Here is a 14,785-nt window from a genome sequence, read left to right as displayed (position 1 = left end):
GACGTTCGAAGTTCCATTAGAATCAGTGCTCCCAAGTGTCTATTGGACTCGCCCCTGGCCACCAGTATTACAGCAATGTCAGCTCCCCAAGGACCTCGCCCATTGTTTTTTATTCATTACAAAAAATAAAAACATTTCACCAAAAAAACTCACTTGAAATAAAACCAATACAAATACTTCAGAAAACTGATACAAATGTTTTGAAATGTGTTTTCCCACAAATGTTTGAGTTCACACTAAAAGAGGGCAGAACACATGTTGAACTGCTAGAACAAAATCAGGCAATCTCTCAACCCCCACCTAAACTGTCTCATGTAAAGCGCTTTGTGACCATGTCTGTGAAAGGCGCTATATAAATAAAGATCTTCTTCTATATAAATAAAGATCTTCTAAACCTAGCGCGTTTTCTCAAGTTTGGCTTTACTCAAATCTAAAAGCTTATACAAAAAAAAGCATAAAAATAACGACAAAAACGAGGATGACAATGCAACACAAAAGTGACAAAAGTGCACGAAACACAACAACAAAAAACAATGAAAAAAGCAACAAATACCTACAAAGACATAAGATATGTTCTTACCTGAGCTTAGACGAGTTGATCCGTACCTGTCTGGTCTTTGTGCCCGTGGAAGAGCGTGGGCGCTTCCAACTTCACCCCCGTTTGGAGCTATAGGAATATACTGGGAGAGGCCAGATACTAACAACATCTTTAGTCTTTTTGCATGACTGAGAGCACACATAAAGACCAGACAGGTACACATCAACTCGTCTAAGCTCAGGTAAGAACATATCTCAGTAAGGAAAAACGGTGAACTGTTCCTTTAAAAATGTGACAAAACGTTACGGAAAGTTATGATCAATTTTATAGGTTCAAATGAGGCGTTAAACACTGTTTCTCTCCAGTTGGGAAGCTTTTACATTTGGGTAAAGCCGAAGTGGAGAAAATGTGATCATGTGGTGTTTAAGAGGTTAAGTAAAGTACAGATCCTCCTCAGCCGTCAGCGTACTTCAGTAAATGTACTTTATAATGACCTTTAATGATGTTTAGGCTGAAGCCGGTGGTATTTTCCTGGGGGATTATCAGCCTCCATAACCCCTGAGTCATTCAGTTTAGTTTTCCATTTCTCTGGCTGTGAGGAGGAATCGAAAGTGAAAGAAAAGCTGCCTGTTCTCTTCCGGGAGGAGCTGCCCTGAGTCAGTTCGTCTCTGTCCCGGCAGGAGCATGGACGAGTGCGGCGTCGTGGTGGAGGGCGACTGGGCCCCGGAGCAGAACAAGACCGTGAGGAACAAGCTGCTCAAACATTTCCTGAGCGAGAAGAAGTCCGGCGGAGGAGAGTGTCGCGTGGACCCGGTGGACGGGGTCGCGAGGGCTACCGTCGTCTTCACGTCACGCGGAGGTTTGTTTACGAATATCATGTTCGAAATATATAAAACTAACAAAACACTTCGTCTGACAGTGTTTTATCTTTAGTTTGTGACTTAAGTTTGTTTAGCTAGCTGCCAGCGTGAGGAAGGAAGTGCGGTCTACTTGTTTTATTGTTGCCATTTATGATGACGTACCTTCAAAAGTCTAGTGGACAACAGAAGTAGGCAAGACTACTTTATTTATAGGCCGCATTTAAACAGCTACTCAATGTGACAAGTTACAACAACACGCCAGACCAGAGGAAACAAATAATTGATGAAAACACATACATAAAACACAGATAGAAATAGGGTGAATATGGGTAAAGTGGGACACTTAACTATAATCATAGTATTTTTTTTTATGTGTCATATTTTATCACTAAAAATACAAACACACCAAATAATTAGATGTGCAGGATAAGAAAATAATGGTTCTGTGGATATAATTTCACTTCATATGGCGTGGCAAACCATAATCTACGACAAGTAGTAAAAAAGCAGAGGTGTGTCCGGTGACATAGAATTTGGGGATTTATGATCTTAAGGTTATAACTTTTTAAAACTAACAGACATGCAGATTTTTGTTGATAAATTATATAAGGGAATGCAGCTGCAAACAAAACATCTCAAAATCACATGTTTATTCTTTATACTTTTATTTTTATAAGAGATTTTATCACTGTCCCACTTTACCAATGAGCTATTGGTAAAGTGGGACAGTGTATTTTTGTGGAAAATCCTGGGTATTAGGTGTTTCTTTTATTTACACATCTTCAAGTTAGATAAATTTAACTCTATATTTCTTGTTTTGCTCAAGTTTTCTGATGATCACATTTCTGATTGAAGTTTTAACTGTAGCTCTTGTTCACTATGAACTCCTGATCGCCGTTTAGCAACATTTCAACATTAAGTTGTTCTTTGAGGTTTCTAAGTTCTTTAATTGTAGATTTTTTTAAAATATCGGCTATATATATTTCTTTGCAAATCTTTAAAACATGCTTGTTCCTACTTCACCAATCAAAGGCGGCCTGAGTTCACAGATTAACGTGTTTTTTTGGGCATGTCCTTCATATTATTCATCCTCACTCATTTATAAACAAAAGTAAATCTGATGAAGGCACTTTACAGTATTATTCTTTCATTGTCCTGTCACTTGTTTTCAGTTTATACCAAAGCTCCCGGTTAGTTATTCCACACTGGAACATGTCTGACAGCACAGGCTGCACATCAGACACAGGTCCATGATGGGCCTATGTTTCACACAGTTAGAATAACCATTACAACCATGCTCTGTTATTATTATTCATAACTTCTTCACATATTCATAAAAGTAGTTGCTACAATAATATTAATGATTTTGAAAACAAAAATTACCATGTTAATAGTGTCCCACTTTACGTGTTGAACATTTGACTTTTTTTCCTCCACTGGTGTAAAATAGAATCTAAAGCGTTTTAAAAATATGTAACATTAAAGACTTTGGCATTTAATTCTAAACCAAAAATGGGGTGGAAACAAAAAGTGTCCCACTTTACTCATATTCACCCTACTTTTTTAGTGAGTTTAGTGTGTTTATCCTTCTAATTACCCAGCCACAAAATCAAAAGATATTTGACCTGCTCCATGCTGTGAGAAGGAGAATCTGTCATTCTTTAAAGCTGGGGTACCTGATTTTTCCTGTTCAGTTTGCCCCAAACTTGTTTCTAGCTCTCACAGTCCCTTTTGTGTATTCAAATTGTTCAAATAATATGATTATATGCACATTTAACACCCATATACAGCACTGAGAGGTGACCAAGTGAAGCAGGGGCGGGGCCAACCCCAAGATAAATTCTACTAATTTAGATTCGACTTCTATCATCCATCGCTCAATAAATCTTTAGGTGACGACAATACAACAAGGTCTGTGTTTTGCTGTGTTTACATCACACTCTGAGGTGGCAAAAATAAATGTATCTACAACACCAAAAAAATCAGGTACCACAGCTTTAAGTAAATGTTGTAAAGATGTTTTGTTTTTACAGTGAGAGAACGAGTTTTGGCCAAAGCCAGCCATGAAATCACACTGGAGCAGAGAACTGTGAGGCTGCGAGTCAGTGCGGACTCTCCAGTGAGTACTACTACTACTACTACTACTACTACTACCACTACTACTGCTACTACTACTACTACTACTACTGCTACTACTACTACCACTACTACTGCTACTACTACTACTACTACTACTGCTACTACTACTACTACTACTACTACTACTACTACTACCACTACTACTGCTACTACTACTACTACTGCTACTACTACTACTACTACTACTACCGCTACCGTTACCGCTATTTATTACTTATTACTACTCAAGGGGGTCCGTGAAAGTAGTTGTTATTTAAGGAAATAACAAGAGCCAAACGTCCGTCAGAGGGCGTTTTCACACAGTCTCTAGTTCGGTGTGACTGCAGAGTAACATTGGGGAAGTGCGCACGTACGTGTGCATGTCGGCGCGCTGACAGCTGGATGTCCGTTGTCATGGGAATAAGTTTGTTGAACAGCTGATCGTTGTTACGTGGCTGATGGTGCGATGTTCGGTGCAGGTACGTGTGAACATGGACTGAACTTTCAAGTAAAGACAGTTGGAGCTCGGGTGGCCTGGGGTCGACCCGCGAGGCTCCAACACGTGTGAAAACACCCTGAGAGTACTGTTACTCACTACAGACACACAGTACTGCAGTAAGACAGTAAGGAGATGATGCACGTAGTAACGGTCTACGAACCAGCCAGGACTCTGAGCTCCTCTGAACACACCTGCCTCGTCACTCCGGTCATTTGCCGCCCAAGGCCCAAAGCTGTGGAACGCACTTCCAGTACAGCTGCGAAACATCACTGAGTTGAGAGTTTTTAAATCACAGGTGAAGACACATCTTTTCAGAAAAAACATTCGATTCATAGCCACTGTTTGTATTTATTGAAGTCTATTGTGATTCTTGATTTCATCCTGGAAAGGCACCTTCTGGCTGTTGTCGCGCACTATACGAACAAAATTTGATTGTTTGATTGATTGATTGATTGATTGATTGATTGATTGATTGATTGATTGATTGATTGATTGATACTACCTCTAGTTCCTAAACTTGATGCTTGTAATAACATTAAAAAATATTATCATTAAATAATTAATGCTTTTAAAAATGAAGGCCTTAAGTCTACCCTGTGTGACTTTTATCTAATAAATAGAATAAAATTACCAAATTATAATGATGATAATGGCTTACACTTTGCACTTTTACAAGCCAGTGTTACAAGTTCATCATTTGTTTTATTACAGATATTTTTATTGTGCCCTCAGACCTGACTGTAGCTTTACTTTAGCCTGACGTCTCCAGCTCGTCTCCATGGAGATGTGACCAAAGGCAGTATTCTGAGCTTTGCATAGGTTCGGTCCTCATCCAAATCCATTCTTTGATTATCGACGAGCTGCTCATTAGGAGCAGGTTTTGATTTGGCAACGGGAACAATCCTAAATTACACTGAGTGCCTTTGAATTAGATCTTACCTTGGATCGAAAGCTACTCTAAGTGATCCCGTTTTGCCGGTCCGGCAACGTTGCATTCCTGTCAAGCGTCGCCAGATGCGCCACACTGGCAAACAGCAGCGGACTTTGTGCCACAGAAGGAGACCAGCGCTGCACCTCCCTCACCTCACAGCACCCCCCCCACCCCACCTTGTCTCTCTATATTAGTCTCGTCGGGACAAAAGTAACAGCTTTCTGAGTGTCAGTGCAGGATTTTAGAGGCAGTTGTGGTGAACAGGTCTGGGCTCATTCTACACATTAGGACATGGCTGGAACAATGAGCTGGGGGTGGAAAATACATCATTTTTAAACTCAATCTAGTTCCTTCAAACTGACATTACATCAAAATTTCGTTGAAGATTGTATGTTGCTCACTATTATACTGAATACATTTATCAGAAATACTAAAAGTTTCATCCAGAAGTTCACATTCACCTGCACTTTTGTCCGTTGTTTTCAATTTCCTTTTGAATGTTGAAATTTCATTCCTCACGTTGATGGAATGTTTGCGCTGATGTAAAAATTGAGATTGGACACACTGACCTTTTGTCAAACTTTTCACACCGAGAACAACCTCATCAAACATCTGACCTTCCGAGTCTCACCAGGCCTAGATCCAGATCAAACCAGGACTGAACCGGGTCTAAAAGGGACCTAGAATCAACCTATTTGTGTTTCTGAACTTAAATGCATTACATAAGCATCTATTAAATATGTGTCATTTAAATGAACAGAGCGTTTAGTTGCAGATACAGACTCCGACTTTGGAAACTCCAGTACTATGAAACTTGAAAAGCTTTTTTAACTCCTTGGTGTTTTCTGTGAGTGAGGTTTAGCAGTTCCTCGCTGCAGTAAAAGTCACACGCCAGGTTCATCTGGGGTTGAGTTTGGACTGACTGGATCAGCTGTAAACAAAGTCAGGGACACGCCTAAAGCCTCAGCTGCAGCACAATAAGGAAGTCACAGCTGATGACTGTGTCGTCAGAGGATCGGTCAATGGGATTGAGTGATAACACGGTCTAAATCAGTGGTAAATGATGTTAGTGTGAACCTTCCGTGTCACTGTCTATTTGTTGCACATTCACTTTATTTAAAAAAAAAAATGTATTAATCAAATGTTATTATTTTTCTTCCACAGATTCAAACCTCCACAAACAGCAATCCAGGTAAAGCTCCCGTTCTGCCTAAAATCAAACTCATCCACTTCTGCCGTGAACGATGCGGTTCATTTTTGTCTGTTTTGTCTTTAGATCCCCAGGAAACTGAAGTGAAGCGTCAGAGACATGAAGCTCCAGCGAGTCCACCAGGTACAGACGGCCCCGGGGCGGTTTTACGCTCACATTCCAAAAACACTTTCAAAAGTGACTTGGCAATTTCATGAAGAAAGCGTTTAGCGGAGGTGGGAGTGAGTCACTAAATGCAAGTCTCGAGTCAAGTCCAAGTCTCAAGTAAGTCCAAGTCAATCGGTCATGGGGTCAAGTCAAGTCATAGCTTTTGTCAAGTCAAGTCAAGTCAAGTCTTGCTTTAGCCGGCAAGTCACCTCAAGTCACAAACGCCAGCGTGTCTTTTCATGTGTTTAATCTTGAAAATAACAAGTGCTTTCTCAAGATACCGTCATTTTTAAAATTTAGGCTAAAATCAAACTTTTTTAAATCTCATGGATTTGGATTTAAAGTCTAATTAATATTTAAACGCCACAACATTCAAAATATATGTATTATAAATAAACAGTCTATGTACAAAATTGCTGGGACAGCATTTTAAGGAAGGGGGCCCGGGGGGCGACTTAAAAAATATGAAATATAGTATTTTAAACATGAGCTGCTTTTCCCTGCAGTCTGAAACATAAATACAAAATAATATTTTTATTTTTGTTAGTTTCTGGCAGTTTTTCTGTCAGTGATTCCCTGTAATGCCCCAGCCCCTGTATACTCGGATTCGCCCCTGCTCAAAGTAGATTCTGCGTAGCCTTCAGTCCCGCTGTCACTGGGCTGTGTATAGATGTGTAAAATAACCTCTAATGCTCTAAACTTTGTGTGAACGTCGAAAACCCCCCAGATTCCTGTTGATTATTCAGCTCTTACGCATCGTCGTTCTGGAGGCTCCGTCTGCGCTGTAGGTCCAGTCCATTGTTTCAAACATTTTCCTGTCCATAAATCTCCTCCTCTTCACTCTGTTTAGAAAACTTTTAATGCACGTATTTCGACGTCGTATTTCCTCCTGCCTGTGAAGCGCTGTGTCGGGAAACCGAACACGCATGTGGATAATTACCATAATGTAAACATAGATGCACCGCTTTTACGAAATGAATCCTGATCTTTCAACAGTTTCACTCAGATAAATAAATAACTATAAAGTCACAGCGAGTCATTGAGAGTCATTGGCCTCAAGTCCAAGTTAAGTCTCTCACAAACAGCAAGTCCCAAGTCAAGTCAAGTCTTTTTGGAGCTTTGGTCAAGTAAAATCCCGAAAGTCCCGAAAATTGCGACTCGAGTCTGACTCGAGTCAAGTCATGTTGCTCGAGTCTCCCACCTCTGGCGTTTAGCAATGTGTACACTCTAAAACATTGGTGACATGAAGAGGACCTCAGGAAGAGCAGTCTCAGACTAAAGACTCCCCTCAGTGTTACCGTGGAGACATGTAAAATCACTACTTCACCATGTGACTAAATAATGTTAAGAAAGCTTAAAGTGCATATGACACATTTAACACAGTTTTTGCTAAAACATAGTAAACACAATTCACTTCCTTATTGGACGCCAGTGTTAATTTTGACAACATATTTTAATTTAGTTTTAGTCTTAGTCTTTTGACGAAAATGTAATTCAATTTTAGTCTAGTTTTAGTCGACTAAAATTGCAAGTAAATTTAGTCGACTAAATTTAAGACGAATTTAGTCGACTTTGCATTGATAATATTCATTATAATCATATTTAATCTTGTTCCTCTGCTTCATGGAGCTGCTCCACATGAACAAAGCTCAGAGCTGATCCTTTGGCAGAGAATTTACATGATCTGAGGCTCTTTCAGACGCTCAATAGAAGTTTGGATGATTTTAGTCTCTCCTTTTCATTTTCATTTAGTCTTATTTTAGTCGACTAAAATATCTGGACATTTTAGTTTTAGTCTCATGTAAAACTTTTAATTTAGTTTTAGTCCAATTTTAGTCGACAAAATATCACTTTGACTAAAATTAAAGGAATAGGCCACCGTTTTTACATACTAAGATATGTTCTTAGCTCACTTTAGTCGAGTTAATATATCCCCGTCTGGTCTTTGTCCGTGCGCTCTGTCAGGCAAACGGAGCACATACGCAGCCTCTCCCACATGTCACATAGCTCCGAAAAAGCTCACGATAGAAGCTACCAAGCTCTTCCACGTGTTCCCTATTTAAATAAAGTTACGTGAAGTGTTTTCATGCGAAGTATATTTACCCAGAAATGTAGCATGTCGATTTTATAAGCAAATAAAGAGGGGGACTATATTGTGAGGCGTAATGATACGAGGAGCACAGCGTCCGCGTAGTAACTCCTAAAGACTTCCCCGCTCACTTCCGTCAATAACCTTTAGGAGTTACTGCGCGGACGTTTTACTCCTCGTATCATTACGCCTCACAATATAGTCCCCCTTTTTATCTGCTTATAAAATCGACATGCTACATTTCTGGGTAAATATACTTCGCATGAAAACACTTCACGTAACTTTATTTAAATAGGGAACACATGGAAGAGCTTGGTAGCTTCTATCGTGAGCTTTTTCGGAGCTATATGACATGTGGGAGAGGCTGCGTATGTGCTCCGTTTGCCTGACAGAGCGCACGGACAAAGACCAGACGGGGATATATTAACACGTCTAAAGTGAGGTAAGAACATATCTTAGTATGTAAAAACGGTGGCCTATTCCTTTAAGACTAAATATTTTAGTCGACGAAATTAACACTGGTAAGCTTTGGATGTAAATAATTGTTAACCCTAGCCCTAAGGTGGCAGTAAAGTGGTTGAGAGAAGAGGAGCAACACAAAAGTGGTAACCGAGGTGCAGATGTTGAGGAAAATCATCAAAAATTAAGCACGCTCATAGCCAAAAAGTGGATTTATGTTATTTATTCAAGATTACGTTTCGGCATAGCCCTCTTCAGATCATTTCTTTTTTTCTTTGACAGTTAAGTGCACTGTCCCGATCAAATAAACCACGAACATAGAGCATGTAGACCTCAGGAGGAGCTAACGTTCATCGTGTCTACTTGTGTTACAGTATCACTTTTTGGGTTCATTTAGTCAGACACTAGGGTTAGAGATGTTGAAAACCTTTTACCTTTACATGTTTCAGCGCCATCTGCAGGCCGTCATCAGAAGTATCACCGGCGTGCGGTGACGAGTCACTTATCAGCTGTTTTTTTGCACCGACACCATCAACCGTGACGTAGGAGCGTTTCTCCTGTCCCACACCTGGGACACCCTCCTCCAATGATTACACCCCCTGTGTCCCTGAATCCACCGGGTGGCAGGGGGCGTGGCCAGTCTGTCGGACCTGTTGGGACCGTCAGACTGGTCACGCCTCGGAAGTAAGAACAGCTAATAAGTGACACGTCACCGCACGCCGGTGATACTTCTGACGGCCTGCAGATGGCGCTGAAACATGTAAAGGTAAAAGATCTTTCTACAGAGTAATCTGTAAAAACTCGGATGGCGGCCATTTTAGGGATAGGTTTGCCTGAGTCCTCCTAGGAACGCCCCCACCTCCTGGAGACGCCTCCGAGCTTTGGTCACCAGCCGAGTAACCAACCACTGCTCCTCAGCAGAACCCCCTCCCCACTGATGCCACAGACAGCGTGTGGAGGGGGCGTGTCGGAAAGGCTGAGAGGTTCTTAAAGAGACAGAGGCCTATTTCAAGACATTCACTACAGCCATTTTGAGAGAGTGATTTTATACAAGGCAGTTATTCTAATTTACTGCATTTACAGACCAACAGAAGGTTTGGTCATCATTGTAGTGTGATATAGACTGGTGCCATGTGAGTGAAAAAAGCATAATACCCCCTCTTTAACATCTCTAACCCCTAGTGTCTGACAAAATGAAACCAAAAAGTGAAGGAGCTCAGTTCATTCATTCTTTCATTCATTCATTCCTTGCACTGAGGAAGATTCAAAGAAAGTTGTGCTAGTTCCTGGACACTCAACTCTAGCTCTGTTTTAGATCAGGGAACAACATTATAACTTGGCAAAAAGCCAAAAGGTCGATTTTACTCAACACCCCTCCCTCCCTTTAAGATAGTGGTTATATTTTACTGCGAGTAGTACTAATAGACTTGTATCCTTTCCCACTCGCATCCTTCATGGATCTGGACATTTGTCCATAACATCTATTGCGACTCACATGTGAAACAACAAAACTCTATCCTACATAATATTTCTCACGTTTTTTATTAAAAGATTAGCCCAGGTCAGCGACTAACAATGGTACGCGCTAACGCTAGATCTCGTAGCTTATCTACAAGAAGTCCTGGCAGACGATTCAACAAGTCGGACGGTGGCGATTAGAAACAGCTAAATGATGTTGCCCCACTTGCCCCCAGCACCAATAACACTATATTATTTGAACCTTGTATTTAATCATTCATCTATTGCATTGAAGCCCATTATAATGTGCCAATATTACGCAATCCATGTTTAAGACCACATCTAAACCCCACAGACGCCAATTGAAATGTGATATTTTTTGCCTAATAACATGGAACTTAGAATTAATGAACTAAAAATAAATGAATAATTGACTTTGTGCACATTTTATGGGTGATTTAATCAAATAAAAGCATTGACTTGTTAATTATAGACAGGCAAAGGGGGAGTACAGAGCCTGAAAAAACCCAGGTCACATTTTATTGTAATACGGCCCTGGGTGTTAGGGAGTCAGCCTGGATCAATGCTTCTAACTCACATTATAATCCTATGATAGTGTGGGCTCTCATTCGTCCAGAAAGTATTATTGTTTAAGTTGAGGATGTCTTGCTTCTATCCACAGAAGACGCTTCTTCTCTCTTGTAGTCAGAATGTTGCACTACACCCAAGCTAGAGCGGGCTCGTGACAGGTTCAGGTGCCAGAGCTGCCAACAGCCTTCCATTCAAGTTGTTCACTTAACAGCATCACTTCTGAATCGAGTGCTACTTTAAACAGCTTGAATGGATGGTTGTTTGTAGTTTTGGTTCCCGAGTCCGTCACGAGACCGCTCTAGCTTGGGTGTAGTGTCACATTCTGACTACAAGAGTGAAGAAGCGTCTTCTGTGGATAGAAAGACATCCTCAACTTAAACAAAACCAGTCCAGACGATGATTCAAGCTTCACTGCGATTATAATCCTATGTTTTTGTTTTTTGTTTCATCTGAACGATTCTTCAAAAATAAGATGAATGTAAAATTATAATAAGATTCATGTTTAAATTTAGAAGTTTGGCTGGGATGAGATGGTGCTAAGAGGGCGTTGGGACTTATATGTCTACAGGATGTTATGTTTGCTGTATCTAAAAAACTGATTCAGACCCTCGGCTCTGATGACAGGTAGTCGCTGAATGAACCCGCGGGGATTCTGTTTCTCTTGAATACCTTACTTAAGACTCTTTTGTGCCACGGTTTTGCAGTGAGAGGATGGGTCAGTGAACCCTTGATGCGGATCTGCAGATGTTTGACAGTGGCCATGATAAAATCTTCCTCACTCTGTGATAAAAGCGTAGAGGAGGAGCCAAACTCCAGCAGCAGGCCTTTGGCAGCTGCTTTGCCGATTCTTTTCAGCATTATGGCTCTGAGCTCAAGGTTCTCAGGGACCAGGACTCTGCTCTCCACCTCTCTGAGTTTGTGAACAAGGTCCACTTGTTGCTGAGTGTCAAGGGACACAGGGGATTTTTTGAGCAGTTTCTTGGCCATGGCTTTGACCAAACTGTGAACAGTGGCTGAGGCTTGTGGCACCACACTCTCCTGAGGATACGTGCAGGTCAGCGACTGAGCAGAGGCCTCAGTTAAGCTTCCTGCTGCAGGAAGGTCTGGTTGATCCAGATGAGATGATAGGCTAGTGGTCTGTGGAGCGCTGGAGAAAGCTGGATCAATGAAGTCCTCTAGTGCACAAGGGGAGTCCTCTGGATCAATGAAGTCCTCGAGTGCATAAGAGGAGTCCTCTGGATCAATGAAGTCCTCTAGTGCACAAGGGGAGTCCTCTGGATCAATGAAGTCCTCGAGTGCATAAGAGGAGTCCTCTGGATCAATGAAGTCCTCGAGTGCATAAGAGGAGTTCTCTGGATTGGTGAAGTCCTCGAGTGCATAAGAGGAGTCCTCTGGATTGGTGAAGTCCTCGAGTGCATAAGGGGAGTCCTCTGGATTGGTGAAGTCCTCGAGTGCATAAGGGGAGTCCTCTGGATTGGTGAAGTCCTCGAGTGCATAAGGGGAGTCCTCTGGATTGGTGAAGTCCTCGAGTGCATAAGGGGAGTCCTCTGGATTGGTGAAGTCCTCGAGTGCATAAGGGAAGTCCTCTGGATTGGTGAAGTCCTCGAGTGCATAAGGGGAGTCCTCTGATGAAGTGGGTTCAGTGGCACTGGTTAAATCCAGTGGCGCTGAGAACTGCTGTGGTACAGGGCAAGAGGCCTCTGCTTCCATGAAGTCCTCTGGAGGGACAAGGCCCTCTGTTGGACTGACATGGTCCACAGTGCTGAGGGTCTCTGATTCAGTGAAGCCCTCACTAAGATCCTCTGGCGGACTTACAGTGTCCTGTAGAGGTGAAGGCTTCTGGGAGCTGAGGGTCTCTGGTTCAGTGATGTCCTCACTAAGATCCTCTGGCGGACTTACAGTGTCCAGTAGAGGTGAATACTGCTCAGTGCTGAGGGTCTCTGATTCAATAAAGCCTTCACTAAGATCCTCTGGCGGACTTACAGTGTCCTGTAGAGGTGAAGGCTTCTGGGAGCTGAGGGTCTCTGGTTCAGTGATGTCCTCTGGGGGGGTGGAGCCCTCTACTAGAATGAAAGGCTCTGTGGGATCAGGGATGGTCTGTGAGAACTGCTCATGGTCAGAGGTGGAGACTTCTGGTACAGCACCCTCTGCTGGAGTGACCGAGTCAGTTCTCCTGGCCAAATCCTGTGGTGTCGTGAGCTTTTCTGGGGTGGAGACTCGTGGTTCTGGAGGTACTGACTCTGCAGGCTTCTGTGGAGGCGAGGGCTGTGCTGAGCTGGAGACCTCCTTTGGTCCATTGTCCACTGTCATCTGTAGGACCTCAGGAGGATTAGTCCTTGTCGCTGTAGTCGGAGGTAGTTTTACTGGCCTGGGAGCTTGGGCTGACCTGACTGGAGCAATAAACGCTCGCTGGGGTCCCTGGGCCAGCAATTGGTCCTTTCTCATTTGATCTTCAAATCCCATCATCACCAGCATGCGGTCGGCAGCCATTTCCTTTGCAATTTTCTTCTTATGAGGCGCCTCAGCTTGGGTAGTCATCTCACCCACTCTCACCTCCACCGTGTACCAGGGGACGTGGCCTTTATAAGTGGTCTTGATGTTTGTGAACTCCGGGGGCTTCTCTCGCCTCACTGTAAGCACTTCCACAAGGGCGCAGACAGGATTTTTGTTAAAAAAGAAATGTTCACGATCCTGTATGTCCACAAGATCAGTCTGGGGCCTAGACCAGTACGGAGTCACAGTTTCTGGCACTGGGAGCATTGCCAGTTTATTAACCACTTCTTTGGAAGCTTGTAATTTGGCCTTCTTTTTGGTCGGTCCACTCCCAAGGCCGACAAACTCCCCCACACGCAACTCTATTTGGAAGATCCTTGCCTGCGGTGTGCCGATGTGTTTCAATTCTTTGAACTGCACGTGTAACTTGTGCAGAACGGCGAGGTCGTGCAGGCGAGTCAGGTCAGTTTTATAAGCCTCCTCCGGCATCTCTGCCTCCATGGTGGAGGGGTCAGTCTGTGCGCTCTCCGTGTTGAAGCTCACAGCAGTTTGAGACATCTCTTCAGTCTGTGCGCTCTCCGTGTTAAAGCTCACAGCAGTTTGAGACATCTCTTCAGTCTGTGCGCTCTCCGTGTTGAAGCTCACAGCAGTTTGAGACATCTCTTCAGTCTGTGCGCTCTCCGTGTTGAAGCTCACAGCAGTTTGAGACATCTCTTCAGTCTGTGGTCTCCTTGTTCGAGGTCTGAGGTATGTTCAAGATGAAGCCTGTCTCTTTCCTTGAAGGAGATGACAAGAACTTCTACTTTCCTAAATTCACTTTGTCAAAGGCACGAAAAGACGATCAGTTTTGCTCAGAGAAGGGCAAATGCGTGTGTCTCTTGTGTGCGGGCAGACGGTAATGACAGGTGACGTCACTAAACATTCTGAATATACTATTCTATGCAAATCACCATCAGAATTCCATAGCAACGAAGTTCTGATGGTGATGTCATTCTAAGCAAACGACATCACCATCAGAACTCCACAGCAGGTTTCCATAGCAACGATCTTCTCTCCTGGACCATAGATACAGACGGCATCTCTGGAATCGCCCATATATGGTCATTTTTAAAAACAGTTAAGGGGGAAAACAATTTTGAAAAAAAAATTTTTTCTCTAATTATTCAAAAACTACTGTAACAAATGCTGAATTATGAATATAGTTTCTACTAAATAATGATACAAAGACATGGGGAGGAGCAAAGTGGTTCTACAGCCCATAAATACATAAATAACGGAGAATGCTAACCTGATGCTACATGTTAGCATCGGGCTAATACTAACGGTTAGCTTGCGCTAGCTACAACTGCCGTTTTTTCACTTCTACTGAACAATCTGCTGTGAGAAAATATC

The 14,785-nt window shown here is 42.5% G+C and overlaps 1 protein-coding gene across 1 annotated transcript in view; it reads left to right on the top strand.

The window, feature by feature from the left end:
• Positions 1 to 1,155: 1,155 nt before the first annotated feature.
• LOC306970745 (protein mono-ADP-ribosyltransferase PARP14-like) overlaps positions 1,156 to 14,785 on the top strand; it is a 47,579-nt gene continuing 33,949 nt past the window's right edge. Inside the window, exons 1-4 of the mRNA XM_079566772.1 lie at positions 1,156 to 1,397; positions 3,432 to 3,517; positions 6,111 to 6,138; positions 6,223 to 6,279. Coding sequence (XP_079422898.1) covers positions 1,223 to 1,397; positions 3,432 to 3,517; positions 6,111 to 6,138; positions 6,223 to 6,279 — 346 coding nt within the window. The 5' untranslated portion in view covers positions 1,156 to 1,222. The remainder of the gene's footprint in view (positions 1,398 to 3,431; positions 3,518 to 6,110; positions 6,139 to 6,222; positions 6,280 to 14,785) is intronic.

This window comes from Gobius niger (assembly GCF_951799975.1).
Source record: "Gobius niger genome assembly, chromosome: 1".
NCBI classification, from domain to species: domain Eukaryota; kingdom Metazoa; phylum Chordata; class Actinopteri; order Gobiiformes; family Gobiidae; genus Gobius; species Gobius niger.
Note: the sequence above shows the minus strand (reverse complement) of the source record. Positions and strands in the feature narration are given on the sequence as shown.